The sequence below is a fragment of the Strigops habroptila genome, chromosome 11, assembly GCF_004027225.2.
Source record: "Strigops habroptila isolate Jane chromosome 11, bStrHab1.2.pri, whole genome shotgun sequence".
Classification (NCBI taxonomy): domain Eukaryota; kingdom Metazoa; phylum Chordata; class Aves; order Psittaciformes; family Psittacidae; genus Strigops; species Strigops habroptila.
The window spans coordinates 16,387,269-16,410,029 of NC_046360.1; the positions used below are offsets into that span (position 1 = coordinate 16,387,269).

The following is a 22,761-nucleotide window of genomic DNA, read 5'->3' on the forward strand; positions in this document are numbered from 1 at the left end:
CTTTACTGTGAGGGTGGTGAGGCGCTGGCACAGGTTGCCCAGAGAAGTGGTAAATGCTCCATCCCTGGCAGTGTTCAAGGCCAGGTTGGATGGAGTCTTGGTGACATGGTCTAGTGTGTGGCAGGGGGTTGGTACTGGATGATCTTAAGGTCCTTTCCAACCCAAACCATTCTATGATTCTATTTTTTCTCTTACAAGTAAAGTCATGTGGTAGAATAGTTGATGTATTGAAGCCTCACAAACCGATTCTTGCTTAAGACCATGCTACCTAGAGCCTGCCTTTCCTCATTACAGTGACCTTTAAGAAAATATAGGTATAGAGAAAACCAGATAGTCTAGTATCTCTTGTATATATCTTGTCTGTTACGTATATACAAAATGTATGCACAAGATAAAAATTACATCTACTACATAATTCAGTAGATCAAGATCAAGTTTTTCCATCTGTCTTGATTGACAGATTCCAGGTTTAGTACCTCTCTAATCAAAGCAACCAACTGACAGAATCTCATTTTGGCCAATTTTAGGTTACTGAAAACTTTGGGGTAAAATCTACAATGCCCTTTAGATCATTTAAATATGGAAGTAATGATTTCTGAAAAGGCTTAACCTACATCCTGTTCAGTCTAAGAGCATTTAGGCAGCTCTGTCCTTTCCCTTTTGAATAATGGAGTTTATGTTCCCGAAAGACACTGCTTTTGAAAAATATCACTTTCAATGCATCTGTGCCATGTCAAATGACTCGATTCATACAGCATATCTTGTTTTTGAGGGTAGTATGAAAGTCAGTGTTGTTTGGAAATGTTTAATCGATTGACGACAACCTGTAACTGTTCATTTACTTTATAATGTGATACAAAATAAATTATGAACATGGCAGTTGAAAGGAGCTTCTGGGTCACTGAGTTCATCCCCAATTCTGCAGAGGAACACACACACATTTGACAAGCCTATGGCTTTCAGAAATCTAAAAATAAAAATGCAAACCCAAAGTAAACAAGCTAATGTATGCACAGAGGTGTCTGTAGCACTGCTGCATTCCATTGTAAGTTTAACTTCAGTATTCTGGTTGCTGAGCTAGAGAGGCCCTCACTAAGAGACCAAGAGTCTGCTGGCTGCCACACATGCTGGTTTTTAGCTAAAGAGGTCAGAAACACCATCTCATTCTCATCATCCTCTCCTGTGAGTGTAGATAGTCACACATTAAATGTAGCTTTTTTGGTTAGGATATTAGGAGTCCGCTAATGACCCAAGGTACTACCCTCATTTTACAACAGAGACGCACAAGAACACAAGTGGATCCACCACCCTTGTAGCTCATTGTTATTTGTCAAGTAAGGGCAACAGGATTATTGTTTTCCCCAGCCCAGCATTTAAAAGATGAAGAATGGCTCTGTTACCCTCCTTGGGGACTCCAAGAAGAACATTTTTAGTTGTGAAGATCAAGCTCTGGGGAGAGGTGACACACTGGTCATGCATCATCTGCGACATGAACCTGCTTCTACTTTCAGAGTCCAGATAACAATTCTGCTGTATATTACCTTTAAAAATTCTGAATCAATTTATATGGAAAACAACTGTTAAGCTGGTGTATAAAGAATACCAGTGAAATTAGAAAGTCCAGGATTTGAAATGCCCTAGTGTCAAGGCATAAAACATTAACACTGAGTCAAAATACAAGCCCTAGTAAATATTTAAGTAAGTTCAACTCCTTTAAGTAGTGGGGATAAAACACGGACTATTCCACTCTGCTATAAAAATCTTATGCCAGAGCATAAAAGCTGCTACAGGACATGTGTCCTAAATAGAAGACCGCTGTACTTTTATCTGCAGTTTCTTATTTTTGCATGTCCGTGTCATGCGGGTTTTTTTCTCTCTGGATTACTGGCTGCTCTGGTAACTGCTTTTGGTGAATATGGAATAAACTTCCTTTTGCCTAAGGTATCATTAAAAAAAAACCCCAAAACCTTACCTCAGAAGGGTTTCAGCTTAAAAATATTTCCCTAAAATGCTACCTTTGATGAATAATTTTTTCCCACTTTTTTTGCAAATTTAAAGTGAAAGCAACCAAATAAATTTCAGTGCTGCCATCAATTTTTTTTATTTTTTTTTTTTAATTGCAATTGCTGGTTTAATCTCATTGTGAATGAGAAATAAAGCAGAACTTCTTTCTCTGCAATTGAAAAGACTCAGTTTCAAATTCACAAAAATGAGATTGCATAAATACTCAGAAGACATGTTACAGTAACCTTCATATCTTCATCTTCAAATGCAAAGTAGCCTCTTCAGAAAGGGAGAAAAAAAAAAAAGCTGTGATCAAGATTCTGGGAGTCATAAATAAGGACTCTGTACACAAAAGAACTTTGTATATTCAGTAGAGTGTCATATGATGGCAAAAGCACATGAGGGTCACCCTGAGGATTACATCATCCAGAAGAGAACACAACATGTATCTCTTACATGAAAAGCATGTCAGACAAAGCCCATGTATTTGCAAACCTTAGCTTCTTGGTCTCCAATGTCTCACTAAATCTATAAGAGGTTATTTTTACCCTCTTTGGGTTTATCATTCCTGGGCCTGCAATGGTAATCCTTATTTAACTGCAAAGCCTACCATGAGGGAGAATTAATTTGTGTTGAGAGAGCTCTTCTTGTAAAAGAATTTTAACGTGATGTGACAGGCAATTTTTTTTTTTTCTTTTTGAAGGAGAAAGCATGAGTATTTGTGTGAACTTTACTAACTGTTTACACTCATTTATTGACCCTCTTCTCTTACCTTTGCATACATGTACATTAGACATCAAGGATTTGAAAACAATAAAAAATATTCCATGATAAAGACCACATTCAATAGAGCTGTTGGAGCAAGTCCAGAGGGCCATGAGGATGGTCAGGGGCTGGAGCACCTCCCCTATGAAGACAGGCTGAGGAAGTTGGGGCTGTTCAGCCTGGAGAAGAGAAGGCTGCATGGAGACCTCAAAGCAGCTTCCACTATCTGAAGGGGGCCTATAAGGACGCTGGGGAGGGACTCTTCTTTAGGGACTGTAGTGATAGGGCAAGGAGGAATGGGTTCAAACTGAAACAGGGGAAGTTTAGGTTAGATATAAGGAAGAAGTTCTTTACTGTGAGGGTGCTGAAGCACTGGAATGGGTTGCCCAAGGAAATTGTGAATGCTCCATCCCTGGCAGTGTTCAAGGCCAGGTTGGATGGGTGACATGGTTTAGTGCGAGGTGTCCCTGCCCATGGCAGGGGGGTTGAAACTAGGTGATCTTAAGGTCCTTTCCAACCCTAACTATTCTATGATTCTATGATTCTATGACATTGCCCAGTGCTTCAAAGCTTAAAGGAAAGTATAATGTACTGGATACAAAGTGCAATTTGCATTTGCAAATAAGATTTAATAAAACTAAAGACCTTAACGTGCTCAGCAAGATCCAGTTCAATGCAGAAGATTGCCAATCAGTTTCTATTCTATTTAATAGAAACTTCGACTTCTTTGAGATTAAGCCTAGGAACGACAGAAGTGAAAGAAATGTTGTCAAGGGGGATGGACTTGTTCCTATTAGGACTTCCTGCATGAGACACTGAAGAAAAGAAACTTGGGTACCTGAGATAGCACAGTCAGGAAGACTGTATCCTTTCTGGATATGGATTTACAGCCTGCCACTCAATAAAAGGTTGACTCCTGTGCTTTTGATCAGGAGTCATAAGCTGTGCTGCAAAGCACAATCCCAGGTTTTGCTCCTCAAGCTTTTAAAAGACTGGATGCCTCTTGATTCAGAGGGAGAAGTTACAGTATTCAGAGGAAGCATCCCAGCAAACCCCTTTCTCTTCTAAAACCAGATCTGTACTGGTTTTCCTTTTTGCTGGTAGTGTCAGCCCACGTTCTACTATTCCTTCAGCTCTCTGACACAGGTGCAAAAAAGAGCCCTTCTTTTCTGCATGGCTTATCTGCTGAAACTGCTCTCTGACTCTGTATTACTTACTTTGGTTGAAGAAACAGCTAATTCTTAGATCTGAAAAAACTTATACAGGCCCTTTGTTGCAACCTTAGCTGGATAAAAGTAATGGCCGCAATTTAATGTTTGCTTCAATTGCAAACTCCCTCCAGAATTATTCCACTGATTTTGGTCAGATACAAACGAAATACTGTAAATGCCAGACTGTGAGAGTTGAAAAAAGCACCTACAATGAATATAATGCTCTATTTCTCTGGGGGGTGGGGTGGGTGGATCAAACCAAAATGCTGGCTTGTATGGGGAAAGAATTGGTCAGGAAATAAAAGAAATCCTTCTAAAGAACACGGATTATTTGGTGTTCTGGTGCTATATCAAATATGCTTAAAGTTGTTTCGTCTCAAGTTTATAATTTATAGCATCGACCTTGCTTTCTTGAGCTCAGCAATTTTGGAGTTTCTTTCAGCTGCTGAACACCCATTATATCTGATAACCGTGCAGCAATAGTTGGTAAGATCAGATCTGCTCTGGTGAAAGTACTTCAGAGATGACCAGCCACATTATCCTGAAGGACAGGACTGATTCCAGGGAGCTAGAACTACTTAATACAGCAAAAAATGCAGGGAGTCTAATCTCTGAAATCTGTGTATTAATGCTTTGAGTAGATTTTTGGAAGTAACAGGTACATTTCAAAAGTAACATCAAGAAATCCAGGTTGGTTCATTAGTGATAAACCAGACTAAGAGTTACTCTAGAACAGCTACTCCTTTTTTATCCTGGAATAATCAGTCCAAAGAAATACATTTTAGGAACTTCACTACAGAACTGTTTTTCCATTTCACCACATTATTGAAGTTACTCAAAACTGTATTTCCATAATGGGGACTACATCAAAGTTGGACGTTTCAGGGGAAAGATAAGATGCAACGGCCAATTACTGGGTAATAAAAAGTAGACTTAAGCCCAACGTAGTTAACTTTTGAATTTGCTGGTTTGTTTTTTTTTTTTCCTGAAGGTAAGTGCCTTTGTGAAGACAGTTTTACACTGTTTCATTCTTTCAGAGATAGAGTGCTTGATATATACTTTTAAGCTTAATGCATTTATTTTGCTCAGTATTATTTACTCCTTGCACGGAGGAGCCGAACCCTGAGCTCTCCTTTAACATGGACCTCCCCTAAGAGGCCGGTTTCACCCCGGCTGCAGTAGGAGCACTTCACCAGCGCCCTGCTCGTGGCCTGCCTGCCAGGGCGAGCGTCGCTCTCCCCGCTCCCGGCCAGTCCTGCTCCATCTCCGGGGCAGGGAGCAGGGAGTCGGGGGGGCACCTGTCCAAGCAGCCCTGTGTTTTGGGGTGGGTTTCTGGGAGATGGGAAGAGGTTGGCTGTCTGAAGGGACTAAACACCAGGGCTCGTGTCTGCGTTGCTCGGGCAGTGCCTGCAGGACACGCCGCCAGCCCCGGGACGCGCCGTCCCAGCCGGGTCCAGCAGCTGCACCCAGAGCTTTTGGCTCCGAAGGCAACAGCTGCTGCGGGAGCCCGTAGCCTCCGGAGGCTTTTTTTTTTTTTTGCCTTTGCCGCGATTTTGGGCTTTGCCCTGGGGACGCTCCCCATTTCTTGAGCAAGGAACGAGCAAGCTTCAGCCCTGCGGTGTGCTCGGGGACTGCGGCCCCTTACCCCGGCCGGCTGTCCCCGGCAGGTCGGGCACCGGCAGAGCCCGGACGGCTCGCCTGGAGGGAGTGAGACGCGGCCTCCGCCCGCGCGGGGCTGGTTCGACTCGGTGGGAGCCCCTCGCAGCGCTATCCGCGGGGCCCACGCAGGCGGTGGACGCTCCTCGCCCCGCAGCCGCTCGGTGTCCTGGGCGGGAAGGAGACGCGGGGTGGGATGGGGGGTCTTCTCTTCCCCGCCACCGCGGCCTAGAGCGGGGTCCCCGCCTCCCGGTACCGAGGTGGAGGGTCGGACGGGCCTCTCCTTCCGGGCCGGGAGCGGCACTTGGTACCCCGGCAGCGAGCGTGGCCCCTGCGCCTGGTCCCGCTGGGCTGGGCCGGGCCGGGCCGGCCGGCTCCCGCCTCCACCGCCTTTGGGGGCGCCTTGTCCCGCTCGCGGCGCCTCATGGCGCTTTGCGGCTGAAGTGGGAGGGAGAGGAAACCCACCCCCCTCGCCCGGCGACCGCCTTTGTAACCGCTCGGCCCGGAGCGCCGCCCGGCCCAACTCGCAGCAGCTTGGGGAGCGCCGGAGCGCGGCAGCGGGAGCAGATGGAGCCGGAGGGTAAGGCTGCGCCCTCCGCGCCGGGCCCCGCAGCCCGCCCGGATATCTGCCCCAGCACCCTTGGGCAGAGGTTTCCGTGCGCGCCCCGCGCTCGCCCGCCAGGTTTTCTCCTCAGCGGAGGTTGGGGCGGGCAGGGGCCGCGGGGAGCCCGGGCTGGGGAGTGGGGCGGGCGGGGGTCCCGGCGGGGTGCGGTCCGCGGGGTCGCCCCAGTGGATGCCGAGGAGGCTGCTCCGTGTGCCGACTCCGCTTCAGGTGTGCGAGGCCCGGAGGGGAAGCGCGGCCCGCCCAGGCACTGCGCCCCCACCGCCCTCTCCCCTGCCTTGCCCGGTCGGCGGGCGCTGCCCCGGCGGTTCCGCTGGCGGGGCCTTCCTCTCCCCGCTCCCCCCGCAGGGTGCTGGGCCTGGCCCGGAGCGGTGGCACCCGGGAACGCGGACTGCCCCTGGGGCGGAGGCCCAGCCTGCAGCGGAGCAGCCTGGACAGGTCCGGAAGCACGCTGAAATTTTTGGTGTTAATTTTGTTCTCCCCTCTTCCCCCCCCCACACGCCCCGCCGGAGCAGGCTGCCGTGTGTCTCAGGCGAACCCATTGTCCTTGGGGGCCCGACCAGCCCGTCTTTAGGCCCGAGCTCTGCAGCCGGGACTGGCAAGTGCTGCTGCCCTTGTCCTCCTTGGTGGAGGTGAAGCACTCCTGCAGTGCTTCCCTTCAAACTTGGTGGATGTCCGCAGGCACCGAACAGCCTTGTCCCTGCAGGGCTGACAGAGCTCAGAGGTTGCATGTTTGAGTAAATACAGTACTATATGTGTAATAGTACTGTACGTGTAAATAATAGTACTATATGTGTAAATATATTTTTAGTTCTCCTAAAACCACATAAAACCAGTTCTGTTAAACGCTTACTTCAGTAAGACTAGTTTTAACTTCATAGATTAAATTTATTTTCTGCCAATCCATATTTAGGCTCTTATGCTGAGTTTTTCTCCACTCTTGCCTTTTTAAATACCTTTTGGAGCTGTTAGTACTTGTAATGTAAACCATTTCTAGTTGCAAACTGGAAGCCTCTGAGCCATAATGGTCTGTTGCATTTAGCTGGCTGCCTCTTGTAAGCCCTACATTCTCGTGCAAAAAAAAGAAAAGGAAAAAAAAAACCCACAAAAACCAAGCCCTAAAAAACCTTATGAGATTCATGTTTAGAAAATTGGCTGCATACATTGTAGCTGTTTTTTAAACCTCAGTACCTAAGTCACATTTTCCATTCCAAATATTGAGTGGTTAAACTGTGTTAAAGGGGTATACTCTGCCTTAGCTCCCTTGCAAGCTTTAGGGAATTTTAACACAAAGGAAAATGGCTCTACGATTTACAAGAATCTGGGACTAACTGCTGCTTGCAGTGCCTGATCTGCAGCAGCAGCAAGCAGTGAAAGAGACTGCTGGCAATTGTTAATGACCAGAATTGGGTTTGTTGCCCAAGCAGAGAAGTATGCAGAATGTAAATCAGATATTGATAAAATCATGCATGCTTTATAAGAAATTTATTTTTAATAGAAAGCTGGTTTTCACAGAGCCATTACGATGCTTTAGTTATTCAAAGTAGCAGAGCTGTGTTTATAAAATCATACCCCGAAATAAGTAAGCTGGGTTTGTTCTTGATTTAGCTCATTTATGACTCAGTTCTTTATATTGTATCTCTCCTTACCTTAGTAAAGTTAGAGAAAAATGAGAACAATGAAACTGAGTTTAAAGGAATTCCTTCCTTTGAAGAAATAAATACTTAAAAAATGGAAGTTTTCGGCACGCTTCTCAGGTAGGTAAAGGCAGATCAACCCAAGAAAGAGTCCGTCGAGTTGCAGGCTTGTTGAGGTTCCCCATCTGCACTGGGTCCAGGGATATTCAGCCAGTCTGGCTTCTGGCACCTCCTGAACTACACGGGTACCAATCTTCAGAACGTTAAGTTTGGAGATGGGTCTTCCCACATGGATTGGACACTGCAGGAGCTGGAATACCTGTGTTAGCAACCTCTCCGTTAGATGGAGCCGGGGCTCTCACATCAGGTCCTTGTAGATGGGTGCTATACATATTCCACGGTATGTGTGAATATGTAGTTTTTTTGATTGTGGTTGTCTTCAGTGAGTTATTTCTGTTCTCAGAGTTACAGCACCTAGAGCATGGTGATCTAATAGAATGCTACAGAGACTTAAACTTGCTTGCTCCTGTGACTTTGATCAGATGTGTTCTGCTTGTGTAGTCCTGACTCAAATAATTCTGGAATGGAGCTGGAATTGCCATTGTCCAGTCCCTTTTGGTGGAGCTCCTTGCATTTAAATTATGTCTAAAACTCTTGATGAAAATGAAGCCAGGACTCTTTCTCCCCAAAGGAGCTCTGCCTCTTTCCAAATACGCAGATGCAAGCCCTTACAGGTATCTTCCACAGAGAAGGGGAAGAAAGACAGAAAGTTGATACTTGGTTGCCTATCCTTAAGGGAATCTAGTGAAGTGTAGTATGCCGTGGCAAATACTGACCTGCAGAGTTCTTATGGGTGTCTCCCAAGCTCCAAACATCGACTGAGGTGATAATGTGCGAGGAGACTGGGACTTGGAAGCTTATTTGAAGTGTCTTGGGGACGCAAGAGAGGATGGTATGTTCAAACCAATAAAAACAGTGGAATCGAAATGGAGTGGTGGTGGTCCTCATGGCTTTCTGTGTGGGATGGGCTTCCATAGTGTGATCCAGAATGAGGAAGACTGTCTTAGGTCAGTAGCAGTGGAAGCAGGTTGTTGAAACCCTGGGACACTGGGAGGGAAAGACTTCAGAAGTCAGAATCCAAGGTGATAATTTTTCATTTGTGCATCGTTTGCGTTGCATGTTTTCAGGACAGGCTTTGTGGTTGGGTTTTTCAAAGCATCCCAAGGGTTTTCTGCTCTGAGCTCCCTGATCAGGTTGCTATGGTGTCTGGGGTTCAGCTGTAGCAGTCATTTTTCTCCGTCTTAGTAGCTGGTGCAGTGCTGTGTTTTTGAATTTCAGCCTGGGAACAACACTAATAACACCGATGTTTCTAGTTGTTGCTAAGTAATGTTTACTCCAACCAAGGACTTTCTCAGCCTCATGCACAAGCCGGGAGGAAGCAGAGACAGGACACCTGACCCAGACTAGCCAAAGGGGTATTCTATCCCACATCATGCCCAGTATATAAACTGGGGGGAGTTACCCGGAAGGGCCAGATCACTGCTTGGGTCGGGCTGGGTGTCGGTGGGCGGGTGATGAGCAATTGTATTCTCTCCCCTGGTTATTTCCCTTGTCATAGAATCATAGAATAGTTAGGGTTGGAAAGGACCTTAAGATCATCTAGTTTCAACCCCCTTGCCATGGACAGGGACACGTCGCACTAAACCATGTCACCCAAAGCTCTGTCCAGCCTGGCCTTGAACACCACCAGGGATGGAGCATCCACAGCCTCCCTGGGCAACCCATTCCAGTGCCTCACCACCCTCACTGTAAAGAACTTCTTCCTTATATCTAATCTAAACTTCCACGCTTTAAGTTTGAAGACATTACACCTTGTCCTACCACTACAGTCCCTAATGAAGAGTCCCTCCCCAGCATCCTTATAGACCCCCTTCAGATACTGGAAGGCTGCTATGAGGTCTCCATGCAGCCTTCTCTTCTCCAGGCTGAACAGCCCTAACTCTCTCAGCCTGTCTTCATACAGGAGGTGCTCCAGCCCTCTTATCATCCTCGTGGCCTCCTCTGGACTCGCTCCAACAGCTCCATGTCCTTTTTATGTTGAGGACACCAGAACTGTACACAATACTCCAAGGGAGGTCTCACGAGAGCAGAGTAGAGGGGCAGGATCACCTCCTTTGACCTGCTGGTCACGCTTCTTTTGATGCAGCCCAGGATACGGTTGGCTTTCTGGGCTGCAAGCGCACACTGCCGGCTCATGTTAACTTTCTCATCAACCAACACCCCCACATCCTTCTCCACAGGGCTGCTCTGAATCTCTTCTCCACCCAACCTGTAGCTGTGCCTGGGATTGCCCCAACCCAGGTGTAGGACCTTGCACTTGGCTTGGTTAAATTTCATAAGGTTGGCGTCGGCCCACCTCACAAGCGTGTCAAGGTCCCTCTGGATGGCATCCCTTCCCTCCAGCGTATCAACCGAACCACAGAGCTTGGTGTCGTCGGCAAACTTGCTGAGGGCACACTCAATCCCACTGTCCATGTCACCGACAAAGATGTTGAACAAGACAGGTCCCAAGACTGATCCCTGAGGGACACCACTCTGCGTGCGGCCTTCCACCCAGTTCTTTATCCACTGAGTGGTCCATTTATCAAATTGATGTCTCTCCAATTTAGAGACACGGATGTCATGTGGGACAGTTTTGAACGCTTTGCACAAGTCCAGGTAGATGACGTCAGCTGCTTTGCCCCTGTCCATCAGTTCCGTGGCTCCATCATAGAAGGCCACCAAATTGGTCTGGCAGGATTTCCCCTTAGTGAAGCCATGTTGGCTGTCACCAACCACCTCGTTGCTTTTCATGTGCCTTAGCATGCTTTCCAGGAGAAACTGCTCCAAGATTTTGCCAGGCACAGAGGTGAGGCTGACTGGTCTGTAGTTCCCTGGGTCTTCCACCTTCCCCTTCTTGAAAATGGGGGTTATATTACCCTTCTTCCAGTCATCGGGAACTTCACCTGACTGCCAGGATTTTTCAAATATGATGGGCAGTGGCTTAGCAACTTCATTCACCAGCTCCTTCAGGACCCGCGGATGGATTTCATCAGGTCCCATGGACTTGTGCAGGTTCAGGTTCTTAAGATGGTCTCGAACCTGATCCTCTCCTGCTCTGGGCCTAGGGTCTTCATTCTCACAGTCCCTGCATCTGCCTTCCAAGACTTGGGCAGTGTGGTCAGAGCATCTGCTAGTGAAGACTGAGGCAAAGAAGTCATTAAGAACCTCAGCCTTCTCCAAATCCAGGGTAGCCAGTTCTCCCGATAGCTTCTGGAGAGGGCCCATGTTGTCCCTAGTCTGTCTTTTATTTGCTACGTCTTTATAGAATCCTTTCCTGTTATCTTTCATATCCCTTGCCAGATTTAATTCTAACTGGGCCTTAGCTTTCCTAACCTGGTCTCTAGCTTCCTGGACAATATCCATGTATTCTTCCCAGGCTGCCTGTCCTCGCTTCCACCTTTTATAAGCTTCTTTTTTCCGTCTCAGTTTCCTCAGCAGCTCCTTATCCATCCATGGAGGTCTCTTGGCCCTCATTATTATCATTGGTGGTAGCAGTAGTGGTTTTGTATTATACCTTAGTTACTGGACTGTTCTTATCTCAACCCGTGGGAGTTGCATTCTTCTGATGCTCCTCCCCATCCCTCCAGGAGTGGGGAAGGAAGAAGGGGGGGAGTGAGCGAGTGGCTGCGTGGTTCTGAGTTACCAGCTGGGCTTAAACCACGGCGTATGGGTTTGGTTTTGGGGAAGCCTTATTCTCAAACAAGCTGTGTGCAATGGGATGATTTGGGGACTGCTGCCCTCTGACATGCTATCTAAAAGCCATGTGCTTCCCACTGGTTTCAAATGGAAAATGAACTAACTTCCATAGGAGATCTTTGGAACAGTTTTGTCTTCTTGTGTGCCTGTAAAGTGTCCAGCTCATTGAGCACTGGGTGTTCCTGAGTGGAGCTTGTATGTTACTGCTGACCCAGCTCAATAATAATAAATACATGGTTTTTTCCAAATTGTTTCTACCTTTTTTTGTTCTAGGGGTCTTGTTAAAGTTATCAGACATCAGTAATATTGGTGCAGATGGTCCTGCTGTGGTTAGTGAGTGGGACCAAGTGGGCCATGCGAGGATTGAAAGCTCAGAGAGCGCAAATGCAACAATGATGTGGTTAATGCTTTGTTTCTGCTATGACTATACACTGGTTTCTACTAAAGGTACTTTTAAGATGCTTTTGAGTAAGATTCATTTTCTTCTTCAAGCTGTTTTGTAAATATTTAAAATATTTTTCATTTACTAAATTACTAAATACTGAAAACTTACAGAATTCTAAACCATTTAAAAAAGATGGCTGGTAAAAACAAAGTAATTGTGTTAGAGATTTGAGCTGATTGTGTAGATATTAACTTGTTCGGGTAAATAGTGTGGCAGATTAAAAGTAGCAATAACTACTGTGGTATTTGTTGGTGTTGGTGCTATCAAAATTTAATGTGAAAGTGAATGTTTCACATGACAGCCCTTGGTTTATGATTTTTACACAATGATGAATATTGATACCATTGGCAAAAAGTCTCTTGTTCCAAATTCCCTGAACTAACTGAAAGTTCCTTTCAAGTGAAAAAAAAACCAACCAAAACCAACAGCTTTGTATATTTTTTCGATGTGGAAACAGAGAATTTGGGATAGCCTGAGATAAGGCGGACTAAGGTACAAACAAGAGAGAGGAGAGAGAAAATACAAGGGAGTATCACTGAGGTCCTGCGCTAGTTCCTTCCACGATGCGGCAGCTCTCAGGCCACGCTGCGTGCCCACCACCAGCTCTCAGATCTATCATTTTCTTGTCCTCTGCCAACCCCTATGAACTCGCCGAGTACAGAGCCCAGTTCCCCAGGTACAGGACCCTGGACCTCCACCATGAAAATCCACATGAAATTGGGAATAGATGTTTGCAGATCAGTGTTGCGTTCAGTGGAGCATACGGTAATTGGAAGGGAGTCAGTCATGGCACAGAACTTCAGCTGGTTTGAAGGTTATGAGTAGTGAAATTTGAGAAGGCGTTGGTGGAACAATAGTGGAGGTACACTGGAAAGTGCTTCCAGTTGAACTTTTTGCCCCTCCCTCTATCTCCTCGCTCCTGTTCCCCAGCCAACTCCTAAAAGCGAGATTTAGTGTAACTATATTTGCATTTTATGCTTGGCAATATCTTAAAATTTTGTGGGTCTTTGAATTTGATTTCACACTTCATAGCTTTTCACTGTATCTGTTCTAGCGATCATTAGGAGTTCCGGTACTGAAAGCATGTTTGCTTTACCTTGATACCGGGCAAATACTCTGCTGGCCAGCACAGAGAAGTGCTAGCACATGGTGTCTTCTCCTGCAGTGCTAAATGGAGTGACAGCCTGATGTCCACCTCCGTTTCCTCATTGGTATGGCCACTGCTTTTTCTGGCAGTAGTCACCATGTACGTCTGTGAGCAATACCCAGGTGTGCAGTTGTGACCTGTATTCTCAGGGTTAAGTTACTGAGTTTAAATGATGCTATTTCAAGCATGTTGCCTCAGTGCTGTTCTCAGAATGCTATTCTCCCTGCTTTTTCCTCTGGTGTCACTGACTTTCTTTGCTATTTTTGTCTTTCTGTGAAATGCAATTGTATTTCAGAGTTTATTGGTATTACCCACTTCCTTGTTTTCTGGGTTGCACTTCTCTTATTGTTTCACCAGTCTTAAGACCCTGGTGTGGGACAGAAAGTGATGTGACTGCTGTGGGAGAGCTGGGAGGGGAGCTGGGCAGAAAGGCTGGGGAGAGGAGGTTGTTTACTTAGTGTAACATCGGTCCTCTCTGGCAGGATTCCCTGCAGGGTCCTTGGAGGGTTCAGAGAGGTGATTTCATCAACTTAACCATCTTCAGAAGCTCCAATAACAGAGGGTCAAGGTTTCTACCTCAGAGCTGCGCTACCTGAATAACCCTTCAGATATCATCAGGATACTTTTCTCCCTTTGTCTGTGTTCTCTTTTTCTTAATATGATTAGGGTTTTGGTTCTTGTCCTGGGTTCGGCTGTAACAGTTATTTTTCTCCTTCTTAGTAGCTGGTGCAGTGCCGTGTTTTCAACTTTAGTCTGAGAACAATGCTGATAACACACCAATGTTTTAGTTGTTGCTCAGTAGCGCTTATCCCGATCAAGGACTTTTCAGTCTCTCATGCTCTGCCAATGAGGAGGGGCACAAGAAGCCAGGAGGAAGCAGAGACAGGACACCTGACCCAAAGATATAAGAGGTACACACCACAGGCCACCGTATTTTATTTTACTTGCGGGATCATGGAGAAGACAGGAGAAAGTGGGATGGAAAACCCACCTCACTTCTGAATGAATGGGTGTGTGACTTGAAAAGGAAAACAACTGTCAATGATGATCCTCACAAGAGAGTTACTGCTCCAGTCTTTGGTGAGCAGCTTCCCAGATGGAGTGGAAGAGCTGATTTCACTCCAACTCCTATGATAAGTAATTCTAATCCCTTTATACAAGAAGTAAATGGAGAATCTTATGATCGCTATTGGAGAGGCCCTGCCTCCAGCCGGGTGGACGAGAGGGGCAATCAGGTTTACTGGACTGTGTGGATCAGATGGCCTGGCACATCAGTCCCACAGGAATATAAGGCCCTAGTAGATACCGGTGCACAGTGTACCCTGACGTCATCACACTCTCAAGGGGTGGAACCTATTTGTATTTCTGGAGTGACAGGAGGATCCCAAGAGTTGACTGTACTGGAGGCTGAAATCAGCCTAACTGGGAAGGAGTGGCAAAAGCACCCTATTGTGACTGGTCCAGGGGCTCCGTGCATCCTTGGCATAGACTATCTCAGGAGAGGGTACATCAAAGACCCAAAAGGGTACCGATGGGCTTTTGGTATCGCTGCCTTGGAGGCGGAGGAAATTAAGCAGCTGTCCACCTTGCCTGGTCTCTCTGAGGATCCTTCTGTTGTGAGGTTGCTGAAGGTCGAAGAACAACAAGTGTCAATTGTGACCACAACAGTGCACCGGCGGCAATATCGCACCAACCGAGACTCGCCGATTCCCATCCATGAGCTGATCCATTGATTGGAGAGCCCAGGAGTGCTCAGCAGGACCCGCTCACCCTTTAGTAGTCCCATATGGCCAGTGCGAAAGTCTAACGGACAGTGGAGACTAACAGTAGACTATCGTGGCCTGAATGAAGTCACACCACCATTGAGTGCTGCCGTACTGGACATGCTGGAACTTCAGTATGAACTGGAGTCAAAGGCAGCCAAGTGGGATGCCACAATTGATATTGCCAATGCGTTTTTCTCAATCCCTTTGGTAGCAGAGTGCAGGCCACAGTTTGCTTTCACTTGGAGGGGCGTCCAGTACACTTGGAACCGACTGCCCCAGGGGTGGACACACAGCCCTACCATCTGCCATGGATTGATCCAGACTGCCCTGGAACAGGGGCAAGCTCCAGAACACCTGCACTACATTGATGACATCATCGTGTGGGGTGATACAGCGGAAGAAGTTTTTGAGAAAGGGAAGAAAATAATCCAAATCCTTCCGAAGGCCGGTTTTGCCATAAACACACACCACAGCCAGGGAGAATGGTCCTACCTGGAGCCTCTGTCAGAAAGCTCCAGGGGAGACTCGAGGTTGACCCGTCGGCTTTTGAAATCAGGGATACAGAGGATCCGAGGCCAGCTATACTCCAACTGAAAAAGAGATACTGGCAGCCGATGAAGGGCTTTGAGCTGCTTCACAAGTGATTGGAACTGACCTCCTGGCACCTGGTGATTGGACCTCCTGGCACCCTGGCTGCCCGTGTTGGGCTGGATGTTCAAAGTCAGCATCACCTCTACACATCATGCAACTGATGCTACATGGAGTAAGTGGGCTGCACTGACCGGACAACGAGCTGGAGTAGGAAATCCCAGTTGTCCAGGAATCTTGGAAGTGATCATGGACTGATCTGAAGGCAAAGACTTAGAATGTCACCAAAGAAGGAGGTAATGTGTGTTGAGGAGGCCCCGTTGTACAACAAACTCCCAGACAGTGCCAAGCAATATGCCTTGTTTACTGATGGGTTCTGCCATGATGTGGGAAAGCACCGGTGATGGAAGGCAGCTATATGGAGTCCCCTGTGACAAGTTGCAGAAACTGCTGAGGGAGTGGGTGAATCGAGTCAGTTTGCAGAGGTGAAAGCCATCCAGCTGGCGTTGGACACTGCTGAACGAGAAAAATGGCCAGTACTTTATCTCTATACTGACTCATGGATGGTGGCAAATGCCCTGTGGGGGTGGTTGCAGCAATGGAAGCAGAGCAACTGGCAACGCAGAAGTAAATCCATCTGGGCTGCTGCATTGTGGCAAGATATGGCTGCCCGGGTGCAGAACCTGGTGGCGAAGGTACGCCACGTAGATGCTCATGTACCCAAGAGTGGGGACACCAAGGAACATCAGAACAATCAACGTGTGGATCAAGCTGCTAAGTTTGAAGTGGCTCAGATGGATTTAGATTGGCAACATAAGGGTGAATTATTTTTAGCCCGGTGGGCCCATGACACCTCAGGCCATCAAGGCAGAGATGCAACATATAGATGGGTTTGTGATTTGAGGGGTAGACTTAATGATGGACACTATCGCCCAGGTTATTCACGAATGTGATACGTGCTGCAGTTAAGCAAGCCAAGCAGTTAAAGCCTCTCTGGTTAAGGCTGAAGTACAAATATGGGGGGGGCCTGCAGATTGACTATATCACACTCCCACCGATTTGCCAAGGCAAGCGTCACGTGCTTAGCATGGTGGAAGCAACCACCAGATGACTGGAAACATACGCTGTGCCCCACGCCACTGCCCGGAACATTATCCTGGGCCTTGAGAAACAAGTCTGGTGGCGACACGGCACCCCAGAGAGAATTGAGTCAGACAATGGGACTCATTTCCGGAACAACCTTATAGACACTTGGGCCAAAGAGCATGGCATTGAGTGGGTATATCACATCCCCTACCATGCACCAGCCTCTGGGAAAATCGAACGGTACAATGGGCTGTTAAAAACTACACTGAGAGCAATGGGTGGTGGGACTTTCAAACACTGGGATACACATTTACCAAAAGCCACCTGGTTGGTCAACACTAGGGGATCTGCCAACAGGGCTGGCCCAGCCCAATCAGAACTTTTACATACTGTAGAGGGGGATAAAGTTCCTGTGGTGCACATAAAGAATTTGTTGGGGCAGACAGTCTGGGTTATTCCTGCTTCAGGTAAAGGCAAAGCCACTTGTGGGATTGCTTTTGCTCAGGGACCTGGATATGCTTGGTGGGTAATGCAGGAAGATGGGGAAGTCCCGTCTGTACCTCAAGGGGATTTAATTTTGGGGGAAAACGGCCAATGAACGCAGTTATATGCTGTTGCCTGCTACATAACACTTCTGTAGCCCATTAACTAGATGCCCATCTCTGCCACTCTGGGCTTTGAAAAGAAGATATGTGCTGTCATGATCATCAGTAGAAAATAAAATCATGGGAAAGCCGACAGCAGCAGCTGGAGTCTCCCAGAACTGTCCTCAGGTCACCATCGACTGACCCTGACTTCCCTCAGATCATCACCCCAGCAAAGAACGAACTTTGATGAAACCAGATGAGCTCAGCAGTGACCAGACAATTTCAGCGGTGGTGTCAGCAGGCAACAGTCCAACACTACACACCATCTCTCCTACCCTGAGAGACTGTTAAAACAGATGGAGCCTGACATCATGGACTGAATGAATTCAGCAAACTTTATAGGGATGGTCCGTGGACAAAGGAATGATACCTCTCTCTTTGTGTGTGTGTGTATACATATATATATATATGTGAGACAAAAAGCAATGGTATATTGAAAAATGTGGGGCGTGAGCATGACGTGAATGGTATGGAATAAGGGGTGGATACTGTCCTGGGTTCAGCTGTAGCAGTCTATTTTCTCCTGACCTGAAGTAGCCAAAGGGGTATTCCATCCCATAGCACGTCATGCCCAGTATAGAAACTGGGAGGAGTTACCCAGAAGGCCCAGATCGCTGCTTGGGTTGGGCTGGGTATCAGTTGGCGGGTGGTGAGCAATTGCATTGTGCATCACTTGTGTTTATTGTTTTCCCCTTTTAGTTTTATACTCCCTCCCCTTGTTATTTCTCGTATCATCATTATTATTGGTGCTAGCAGTAGTGGTTTTGTATTATACCTCAGTTACGGGACTGTTCTTATCTCAACCCATGGGATTTACATTCTTTTCAATTCTCCTCCCCATGCCCCCACAAGTGGGGGGGGTCAAAGAGGGGAGAGGACAAGCAGCTCCGTGGTTCTGAGTTAGCGGCTGGGCTTAAACCATGACAGTTCTGAACTCTAAAAACCCATGGCTCTTTGACAGTCAAGTGTCAGCATAAAAAAGTTGCAGAAGTGCTAAAATGGGATTTCCCTTCTATATTAAGACACTTGGTACTGCCTGGATGGTGTAATGTGCATTGGTGGTGGGACTGGGATGTCTGGGCTTACTGTTGTGTGGCATCCCTGACAGGCTGGTCAGAAGGCGCTTTGTGGGTGCCACTCTGTACTTGTGCTGGGCAGTAATAGCCTGGAGAAGGAGCTTTTTGTCATGAAGAAATGTGTCAAGCATCACCAACTTTTGTATCTTTCTTAAATGCTTGTGACTTTCTAGAGAGCTTAGTATTATTAAAAGCTGGAATAACCATTTTTAAATGGCAGAGGCTTCTATGGTATGTTTAAATGTGGAAGTATAGGTTGGTGTTCTGAAGCAAGCTCCTGATGTTGGGTAAGAAGCTTTCAGCAGGCGGTGAATGGAGTAACGTACAATTCATGGTCTTCAAATCTGTTGTTAGTAGTAGGAAAAAGTATGACTTGGGATGACAGAATCTTCAAGGTGTTAACAGGGAGGGATGGAGCAGACCACTGGCAACTGCTATGAGAGGGAAGAAACTGTGGAATGTTACAGGTCCTCATGAATTTCATTGTGGCCATGAATAATTATATTACTGAAATTATGTTTTAAAATGCTGAAATGGTACCTATTGAAGGAAATTCTAGTTCTTGAATTTCTTCAGAGATTGATTTGATGCCACTTCTAAGAAATTCTTTAGCTTAATGAAGATTCCAGGAGACCATATTTTTATGCTGGACTGCTGAATGAATCTATTTTGCATTATATTTGCCATTTTTTTTCTCTTCAAGCATTTTGAATATTCTGTTGCTGAGGTATACAGAGCCACTGCTTTAAGTGTAGCTACCTCTTAATTTATGGTAATTCATGTTAATTTATGGTACAAGTTGATTTATGGTATTCATTGAGCTGGTGAATTAATGTGAAAGGCTAAAACACTGACACTTTGGATTCTGGTTAGTTGTTAGCCTGTTGTTGGAAGTCCAACCTCTATCCTTTGGGCAGAGCATTTGGGTACAGTGTATGCACGAGCATACACATCTGTACACATCATCGTGGCAGTCTGGTTGGAGATTCTAGGAAGCTACCAGCCTGCATATTAAAGAATGTGATTTCTAAAAGTCCAAAGAGCCCAGTAGTACCAGTATTTTTTTGAAGGCAGGGAGACATCTAAATATTGCTTGGGTGTCAGAGTTTTCTTCTGTTTACTTTAGACTTCTGAAAAGCAGGCAGGTGTCTGACTATAATGAACGAATTTAAAACTGGGCTTTTGTTTTCTTAAACTTTTGGCCTCTTTTTATTCTTTCTTTTTCAGCTCGCAGGCTCTGAGCAGAAATTCTCTCTTGGTAACTTTACCCTGAGCAAATATTTACATTCATGAGCTTCTTCTACTTCAGCAATCATTTTGGGCCTTGAGTTTGGAACAGGGTGAATGTTACTGTACCAAACATTGGAGCTGAGGAAGCAGTGGGGATAGGAAGCCTGAAGAAGCCTCCAAATAGGTTTTTAACTGTTTAGTATGTATTGGTTGTCACTCCACAAACATTGATGTGTTTCAGAATGACATTTGCAGAGATACCATATTTCCTGCCACTGGCCCTATGCTTGTGATTTCAATTTCACCTATGTCTTCAAAATGCTGAAAAAAAAAAAAAGTTTATGTAAAAACTGAAGTGAATGGAGTAGTAGAAGGACACACTAAGATGGAAAAGAAGGAAAAAGTGGAGAGTACAGTGCAAAATACTTTGCAAGGGGTGTAGGAAGACATTTTGAAGGAAGAGGGTTTTAAAGTCAAAATTGGTTAAGAAATCTAAAGTTGTAAAAGAGGAAACCCATACAAAACGCAGTTTGAAATTAACCTGTGGACACTGCAGAAATAAATGAAAGATTCTCCAAGGTACAGAACAACAGAGAGCTGACTCAGTAAGGCAAAGAAGGGAGTTCTCTCCCCTAAAACCAGTGGGTGAAAATACTACCAGATTTTGCCCTCATGTGTGTTGTTTTTTGTTTTGGTTTTTTTTTCCCTAGACTTTACTGCTGTTGTCCAGCAGCGTGCCCTGTGCTAGCTGCACTCTGAGAAAGGGGGAAGATAACCATGAACTCAGTTCTCACACCCTTTGTGGGAGAAATAGGCAGGTTTCTCATGAGGGATCTCAGCAGAGAGATGTCGCCACCGATGCAGCATCCTCTTCCCAGCTCATCTCTCCCATCTTGGCTTGGGGCTGTGCGGTGATCTGGCCCTTGGGCTGAACATCGCAGCTGGCGGCAGGAGCATGGGAGAGTGTGTGCTTGTATGGGAGAGCTGGCCACGTACACAAACTAGGCATTGTATTCCCTCTTAAATTTCACAGAAAAAGGGATTGTGCCTCTGCAGCTAAATTTGTACTACTGGAGCTATGGCTGAATCTACAATAACTTACACTGATTAAAGGTCTAGCCCCCAGGCTGTAATAGCGTATAGCTACATGTTGGAACTGTTACCCCTTGAAGTGAAGTAGCATATATGGTTTTTCTATTTTTCTTTTTCCTTGTTTGTTGGATAGCTGCAAAGGCCGGATTGGAGGTGGGTGAATTTGCCTCCAGGGAGATCTCAGTGGCTCCAGTTTCCTGCTGGAGCCAGGTGTGCCACCCCCTGCAGTGCTCCCACCGGCTGCGGGAGGTGTGCTCTGGGAGTGAAGCTTTCCATGAAGGAATGAACAGCGGCTGCCTGCTGAGCCCTCATGGATCTGTTCTACTAATGTCTATTGAAATTCTTGCAGCCTGTTTCTCAGCTGTAAAAATGCAGAGCCAAATATCAAGGTTGGGGAAAAGAATCCCCCCCATATTACTATGCAGTCAAGAAATTAATTTCTTGAAAAAGCCTGTCTCATCCATACTGTCTGGAGTTGTTGGAATTGGGTCGTTGGTCTGAGTTGCGGCTCTTTGACTTTAATGGTTGTGCAGTCGAAAAAGTTGCTTCACTGGGAATGCAGAGCAGATGCTTTTCTTATTCACTTGAAAGGATAGTCTAAATTTTTTTAAATTTTTTTTTTTAAATTTCCCAGACCATGAAAGTCCCCAAAGTTATTTTAAAAATTGCTAATCCTCTTTTTAGAACAAAGAAACTCTGGAAGCGAATTTTGAGGGTAAAGGAGCTGCTGTGTTCATCTAGTGCAGGGTTCAAGCTCTGCCCCTGCCCACAGCCACTGCTTCAGCCATGAAGATCTTTGTAATAAATGGTTATAGAATAGCTAGCAGCAAGAAGTGATTTTATTTTTATTTTTCTTCCCTCTTTTCCCCCCAACTGTTTAAAAATGGGATTGTGTCATGAGGCAGGAGAGTTCATAAACTGTCAGAACACGTGGCCTCCACCAAAATAGACATTTTCTTCTGTCTGGTAACAGATTTAGGGTTGTTAGTACATCTTATTAAAAAAAAGAAGTTAATTTCTAGTTGTTAAGAAAATATATACAGAGTGGTGTCATTGTTTTACTTGTATGTTAATCCAATGTGTTAAACCATTGGATTTTGACAATAAACTTAGTTGGGGAGGTAGGTGCTGTTCATCCCCACTACTGTGTACATGGACAAATTGTTGCATTTTGGATTTAAGCTGACACTCCCAAAACAGTAAGAAACCTGCAGATAAATTGCTCCAGCTGGGGTACAGTGTGCGCTATTTTGATGTTCCTTTTTCTCTCCTCCATCCTTGTTGAATTAGGTTTCAGCAAAACCACTGTTGAAAATTGAGCCGGATCTTGCTTAGTTATTATTATGGCAGCACAGACTCCATAGGGTAATGTCTTGTGTTCTGTTTAGTGGAGGGCTGGGAGCCCAGGAGCCATAAGGGTGCCTGCAATTTGAGAATGGCTTGGTGAAATGCTCTTAAAGATCTTAAACCGTGATAGCGCATGTCTTAAACTGGACTATTTGATTTCCACTATATCTACTTTTGCACCTACATTGCTTGAGTCTCCCAACCACACAGGTATCAGCTGCTATGACTGTATTCCAGATCTGCCAAATGCATTAGATTATCCTGTCTCCTGTTTTCTGATCTATTCCATCAGCTTCACTGGGTGAGCCTCAGACTCTTGTTGAGTCCTGTTACCTGTTTGTCCTGCTTCAGGATGACTGTGGAACCCTCAGACGCTACTGATGAGGCTCAGCATTGGCCTCCGACTTGCTTTTATCCATTTCTCAGTCTTCTTGATCTTTCACCTCGACTGAAATCTCTGGTACCTTCAGGATATTCCTGATGACATCTCTTCCCAAGATGTTTTTTAGATTTTAAATCCAAAACCTTGAGTTTTAACTAGATCATGTGCATGCAGTTTTGATAACTGTGTAATTGTGCTGCTGTTTCCCTGGGTTTTTTTTCCCCCATAATTTATGTTCCTCTATCTTGTGATGGAGAAAAAA

The 22,761-nt window shown here is 45.8% G+C and overlaps 1 protein-coding gene across 5 annotated transcripts in view; it reads left to right on the forward strand.

Annotated features, from left to right (window-relative positions):
• Positions 1-5,478: 5,478 nt before the first annotated feature.
• FGD3 (FYVE, RhoGEF and PH domain containing 3) overlaps positions 5,479-22,761 on the forward strand; it is a 121,775-nt gene continuing 104,492 nt past the window's right edge. For 4 of the 5 annotated variants that reach the window (XM_030500868.2, XM_030500869.1, XM_030500870.1 and 1 more), the window contains exon 1: positions 5,479-6,216. In XM_030500868.2, coding sequence (XP_030356728.1) covers positions 6,204-6,216 — 13 coding nt within the window. In that variant the 5' untranslated portion in view covers positions 5,479-6,203. The remainder of the gene's footprint in view (positions 6,217-22,761) is intronic. The other variant, XM_030500874.1, reaches the window with a different exon arrangement.